The following is a 7117-nucleotide window of genomic DNA, read 5'->3' on the forward strand; positions in this document are numbered from 1 at the left end:
CAGATTCTGGACGGTCAGGTGCAGCACCATATGCGCGAAAGAAATTTGCTACATATCACACGCACGTTTGCTTAGATCGTGTGCCTTTTTAACACCCCCAACAGCAGAACCGATCGCAAAGATCGTGGTGCCAATCTGATAGTTGTGTTGTCTCTCAGGTAGCGAAATCGAAAATGCATGGACTTTGTAGCCGCAGCGGATGAAAATGTACGCATCAGAATCAAATAGTTTTGGGGTTTCCACACGCACGCACACACACACAAAACACACACGCACACATGCACGTACGCGTGTACGCGGGCAGGCACCCGCGAAAGCGCAAACGCAAGCACGCACCCACGAAAGCGCGAACGCAAGCACGCACTCCCCCCCTTCCCCCCACCAGACCACCCCCCCCTCCCCGCATGATCGATTACGGCTACCCTATCGGTAGAACGGCTGGTTCAGCTTTCTTGTATCGCATCCTCATCCAAAGCGCCGGGCGGGGTGGGAAATCGCGGCATGATAGAGTGAACGGTCACTTTCCCCGCGCTGTGTGCGTGTGTGTGTGTGTCGAGACCCAAAAACTGGAGACAGATTTCGGCAAATAAAAAAAAAAATTATTACCACTATACACTGTGCTACATGATGCATAGAAGGTCGTTGAAGCATCAAACATGCTCAAATAAAAAAAATATTAGATTAGTGTTAGACGTTCTCCTACGCTTGTTTTAAATAGGCTTCTTCACCCTCAATTGGCAGGGGCATCGAATGGTCTCATCAGCAGCGGCACGAAATAAAATAATCCATCAATACACCGATAACACTTTAAATCCCAATCCAGCTTCTCCCACAGCGTCTCAAGGTCACACACAAATTAATAAATGCTAACACCCACCAATAACAATACATAACCGCAATGCACATATAAGTATCAACGCATACACCACAACACCCAATCAGCTGGCGGCGGAAGGCACGGGCTGAAGCTCAAGTAAGGCAAGCCAGGGTGAAGGAGGGAGAGGAGAGGAAGAAGCGGACGAAAAAATGGGCGCCATTATTTTTTTTAAATTTTTTGACCGTTTTTTTTTTTGCTCCGCCGCCGCCCGAACTGCCCGAACTGTCCGAACTGCGCGAGCCAGCGCTGGAATCGCTGAAGAACAGCGCGTCAGACGAGCCAAAATCTGCGCTGGCCAGCGCAGATTTTGGTGCATTTTCTGCGCTGGAAACTGCTCGAATTTGCGCAGCGGGTCTAAATCAGAGATTTGCTGTGAAAAAAAAAGTTTTCTGACCAAATCGACAACACACACGAGACGACACACATCGTCACATCGTCGACCGCCGTTGTGATGATCTAAAAATAGATCTGTGGCGCGAGTGATGAGGGGTGGGGCGTAGAACAGAACGTAAGCGCGAGTGAGTCGTCGCGTGTGTGTGTTGTACACACTCGAGAACTAGTTTTTTGCTCTTTCCTGGAACCCACATGTTCTACATTTTTCTGACTCTAAGCAACCAAAGTAGCACGGGAAGTAGAAGGCTACTTCATATTCTATTTTTCTTACTACTTCGCAGCGTTTTGAATCGCTTGGGAGAACCTTAGACTAGGGGTCTCCAAATTACGGTCTGTTATATACACCTCGTACACACCGTGCGTATCCAACCACGATGTGTAAACCGCTTGTTTGTTTGACGCGCGGCGACAGATATGGAAACGAAGGAAGAAGAAAATAGAAAGAGGAATTGGCGGCACGCTCTCTCGCGTACGAACAACCAAATAGAGTGGTCGAGTTTCATTGAATATATCCGAAAGATATAACAAAGTGGCCACGAGGAACGGAGTAAAAACCCGCAGTATGGCGAATGACGAGGAACCTCGACCGACTACAAGTGCTGCAAATGCTACAAATAGCAACAATACTGCTGAGGCCCCCCGCACCATCACTCATGCAAATTTCGCATTCGACGCTTTTGATAAGGCAAAGTGTAAATGAAGTCGATGGGTGGAAAGAATCGAAACAGCGTTTGAGATATACGTTATAAAGGACGTAGGGGTCAAGCGAAATATTCTTCTTCATGACATGGGAGGTGAAGAATACGATGTGCTGTGCAATAAAATAACTCCGAAACGACCACAGGAATGTGAGTACAAAGAGGTGATTGCTACGCTGGAAGAATATTTCCGGAACCATTGGAATTAGCGAAAATTTCAGGTTCAAGTGCCGACGCCAAGGTGACAAAGATGCCCATTCAGCAGAAGAAAGTGTGGACGAATATTTAGTGGCATTGCGAAAAATTGCCACAACATGCAATTTCGGGCAGTATTTGTCAACCGCATTGCGAAACCAATTGGTATTTGGTTTGAAGAGAAACGATATCCGTAATCGTTTGCTTGAAAAGCGGAACCTTACGTTAGAGGAAGCGAGAGACATAGCTGTTGACATGGAGCTATAAAAAAAGCAGTGCTGAAATAGAAAATGGTAGTCCATCACAAGATGTACAAGTAGTTCAAAAGCGTAAACATAACCACAAAGAAGTAAAAGCAAACAAAAGCTTGCAAAAGAACGTAACCTGTTATCGATGCGGTGATGCAAAACATGTGGCAAACAAATGCAAGCATATCAATACGATTTGCAACTTCTGTCGGAAGAAAGGGCATTTATCAAAAGTTTGCATGAAAAAGCAAAGCCAAAACGAAGTGTGCACGGTAATTTCGTTAAACAATATCGTTCCGAAATGGTGGATAGATCTTACCGTAAATAACATTACAATGCGTATCGAAGTGGATACAGGATCACCGCTAACCATTATTGGAAAACAATGCTACGAGAAATATTTCAAACACAAACCTCTTCAAAAATGCAATGTCGAACTCGTGAGTTACACAAACAATGCAATCGAAGTGCTTGGCACAATGAAAGTAAAAGTTGATAAGGAAATGCTTCCGCTCTATGTGGTGAATCTCATGAAACGACCATTACTTGGTAGAGAATGGTTAAATGCGGTGCCTGATTGGAATAATCTGTTACAGGTAAACGAGGTAAATGAAATGGCAATAAATACAAACAGCATTAATACTATTTTGCAGAAGTACGCCGACGTTTTCGATCCAAATTTAGGCAAAATATCGGGAGTACAAGCACAGCTGACCCTCAAAGATAACGCACAGTCAATCTTCTTGAAAGCACGACGTGTTCCGTTCAATAAGAACTGACCTTACAAGACGTGCATACAGCGAGAACGACCCAATGACAGCGATGGCCCGTAAATTTAATCAGCGTTAAGATTCTGTTGATCCGTCTTGTCATTGTACACTGCGTTTAGTCTGCTCTTTGTGTTAGTTATTTAAGTTCTAGTTTTAATTCAGTGATACAGGGTATCCCACGATTTATTAGTCGGTCCCCATCAATTTTTGGTGGGTTCCCATATTTTTTTGGTGCGGCCCCACGATTTTTTGGTCGTCTCCCAGAATTTTTTGGTCCAATTTATTCCAATATCCAATCGGAAAATACCAATAAATTATGGGAACGAAGTATAAATCTATGGGATACGACCAAAAAATCGTGGGAACGCACCAAAAAATCATGGGAACTGACCAATAAATTGTGGGAAACCCTGTAAGGCCGCTTGTTTGGCCAATCACTTTGTTACATGTAACTGTGCCGACAAACCGCGTGCCTCTTTTATGGCACACGCAAACCAAAACAAATAGATAATGACAGGAGTTAGGTGTAAACATCTCGGCTGTCAAAGTCGATGTTCGAAATTCGGATATCGGGAAAAGGGCAACGTTCGCTGTGTAACGCGATGGCGCAACGGCCATCGCGGGAAGAAAGGGCTTAAATAGACCGTGCGCAGGATAATCGGCCTCTTTCAAAACTAGCGAACGACAAAGACCGCGTTTTTAAAACTACAGTTAATAGTTACATTCGGTCGAGCCGGTCATTAATAAAGTATATTGTACGTTGGTGAAAACGGTCGTTATTTTTCATATTCGCTATCGTCGAGGAGCCGACGAAGTTGCTTTCGCAACATTTTTTAAAAACGCGCCTACTGTTAACAACGCGTTGTTACGTCGCCAACCGTTAAGGTACCGTCGCGAGTGAGTTCAGTGAAGTTCGCAGAATATCCCGTACACCGATCCCGCCTCGAGGAGAACCTCTTCGCGAAGGACTGGAGCAGCTTCCTCCCTTCGTTGCTAGACCAGGTAGCGTCCGTGGATCCGGTAGAACCAGCACAGATCCGTTGGCCAATTCTACAACTAAGCCTACGGAAGCTGGACGGGCATCATCGATATTATCGAGAGCATCATCTAAACTACGGAACGACACCCTGCATGAGCTGGTAAAGAGAGCTCGCGAAGCTAAGCGCGAGCTAGCGGCGATCGAGCGCGAAATAGCTGACGTTGTGGTTGAAACCACACCATCGATTGTCGATACGGAGAGAGAAGTTGCACAGCTGCTACACGATACCGATTATCGCGATGAACCAGACCACCGAGAGCTAGGCAGCCACATCCCAGCTGCGGTTACTGGACGACAACCAGGTAACCACATCCCAGCCACGGTTGCTGGACCGATACGGTCGGAGAACTACCGCCTACCGCCCCAAGTGGTTGCTGTGCCGGCGAAACATCCTGTGAGACAATCCACAGCGATCGACGAAGAGTTGAGGAAGATCGAAAAGCAGTTTGAGCAACGGCTGTTAGAGGAGAAACTTCTGGCCATTGAAAGAAGTGAGCTCCGTCGTTTGGCCGAAAGTAAACAGCTACTAGAGGAATCGTGCCGCCCCTCGACGAGCTACACCGCAAGGCAGCCTGAGGAGTCATACAGACCAGCCGTAAGTTTTGTGCCAGTGAGACCAGAAGGAACGACCCAAGCGCCACGAACCGGGGCACAGAACTACGCGGCAAATTTTCCTTCCTTTAACGAGAGTCAGGTCTCAGCGCGATGGTGTACGAGTCGTGAGCTGCCACCTTTTAGCGGGGACCCCAAGGAATGGATGGCGTTCATAGCCAATTACGAACACTCCACGGCTATATGCGGTTACACCAACGATGAAAACATGTTACGGCTACAGGCATGTTTAAGGGGTAAGGCTCGTGAGGCAGTCGCTAGTTGCCTACTATATCCGGACAGTATTCCCGAGGCCATCGAAATCCTCAAAGAATGCTACGGACGCCCAGAGCTGGTCGTCAATACGCTGATGGCCAACATTCGTCGTATGCCGCCCCCGAAGGATGACCGATTCGATGCACTTGTGGATTATGGTGTCGCTGTGAGGAACTTCTGTGCATCTATAACGGGCTCTGGACTACACAGCTACTTCAACGGAGGACCACTGCTGGAGGAGCTCGTGGACAAGCTGCCGCCGTACGTGAGGCTGAACTGGTACTACTACCAAAACCGCTGCACGCACACTACACTGGCCGTATTCAACGATTGGGTGAAGGAACTGGTACGCGCTGCCAGCCGAGGCGTGAAGCATACGAGCGGTCGTAGGGAGGTGAAGGTTGAGTCTAATGATCGTCATCACGACCGTAAGTACGCTTATCAGAACGTTCACTCCACAGGTACGACCATAAAACCAGCGCCAGCACAGTCAACATCTGAGGGCAACACAGAGCATTGTGTTGCTTGCCATGGAGAATAACAAGCCCTATCCGTGTGCAGCAAGTTTCTGGGGATGAGTGTGCATTCACGTTGGACGCTAATTAAACGTGGATCTCGATGCAGGACATGTCTTCGAAAGCATCAGGGTGCTTGTGACGTCCATGTTTTATGTGGAATGCATGGGTGTGAACGTCGTCATCATCGGTTGCTACATTCACCAAGTAACAACCAAGTCCAACCGGACACTCAGCAAGAGAGCAATCGGGTCAATAGTATCGCCCCTTGTGCATATCGTGGACCGGAAACCAGAGCAGAGTCGAGGAGCAGTCGGTAGAGCTTTCCGTGAAAATATCTGGCACTGGAGCGTCTACCGTGTATGACATGAAAGCAGTACACACGGTTCGCACGCTTGGTTTATGCAGCCAGACAGTGACACCGACGCAATTAGCAGCTGAGTACAATCATCTAAAAGGGCTGCCGTTGTCGTCGTATCCCGACTTGGATGGGTGGTTTATGGGCCGTGTAAACGCAGTACATCCGATACTGGGAATGATGAAAATAAATCCTTGAATGTGCATATTTGTCCCTGCAACAAAATGAAAGATGATGAGATGGATCTGGCATTAAAGGAGTACTTCTCTTTAGAATCGTTGGGGTTGTACCGTCTTGTTAAACATTTGCGCTCCGATGATGAAGAACGTGCGCTGAATATCCTCGCCTCAAATGTTCGGTTGATAGATGGGCATTTTGAAGCAAGCCTCCTCTGGAAATATAATACGGTTAAGCTTCCCAATAGCAGAGCAATGGCTTTGAAACGTCACGAGTGCTTGGAGAGAAAACTGCGTCGTGATCCAGAGCTAGCCACCACAATGCACGCTAAGATAGTGGAGTACGAGCAAAGGGGATATATAAGAAAACTCACCCAAACCGAGCAAAACGCCAGTGAGCCGAATGACTGGTATTTGCCTATATTTCCAGTCACGAACCCAAATAAACCTGGCAAAATTCGAATCGTATTTGACGCTGCAGCAAAAGTGAACGGGGTCAGTTTAAATTCCGTCCTGCTGACTGGACCGGATCAACTCGTAGGGCTACTCAACGTCCTTTATAAATTCCGTGAGTACAAAGTAGCAGTAACAGGCGACATTCGAGAAATGTTCTTCCAGGTACGAATGAACCCACGCGACCAACGCAGTCAGATGTTCCTTTGGAATGATGGAAAGATTGGAAGCACCCCACAAACATACGTGCTTAAAGTAATGACGTTTGGCGCAGCATGTTCCCCAAGCACCGCACACTATGTGAAGAACTTAAACGCTGATCGATTCGAAATAGAGTATCCGAGAGCAGTCGAATGCATTAAATATGAGCATTACGTTGATGACATGCTCTCCAGCGTAGAAACCGAAGATGAAGCCATTCAGCTAGCTCGGGATGTGTGCTTCATTCACGCCCAAGGTGGATTTGAGATCCGCAATTGGTTGTCAAATTCAATCAAAGTCAAGGCCGCGTTGAACCGGGTTGAACCC

General features: G+C 47.2%; 1 protein-coding gene across 1 annotated transcript; it reads left to right on the forward strand.

Moving 5' to 3' along the window:
* Positions 1–1479: 1479 nt before the first annotated feature.
* Positions 1480–3443, forward strand: LOC121602873. Its single transcript, XM_041931632.1, has 2 exons — positions 1480–3007; positions 3065–3443. Exons 1-2 carry the CDS (start codon positions 2651–2653, stop codon positions 3188–3190), a joined length of 483 nt encoding a protein of 160 aa, XP_041787566.1. The 5' UTR covers positions 1480–2650; the 3' UTR covers positions 3191–3443.
* Positions 3444–7117: the final 3674 nt, after the last annotated feature.

Source organism: Anopheles merus, unplaced genomic scaffold (assembly GCF_017562075.2).
Source record: "Anopheles merus strain MAF unplaced genomic scaffold, AmerM5.1 LNR4000669, whole genome shotgun sequence".
NCBI classification, from domain to species: Eukaryota; Metazoa; Arthropoda; class Insecta; order Diptera; family Culicidae; genus Anopheles; species Anopheles merus.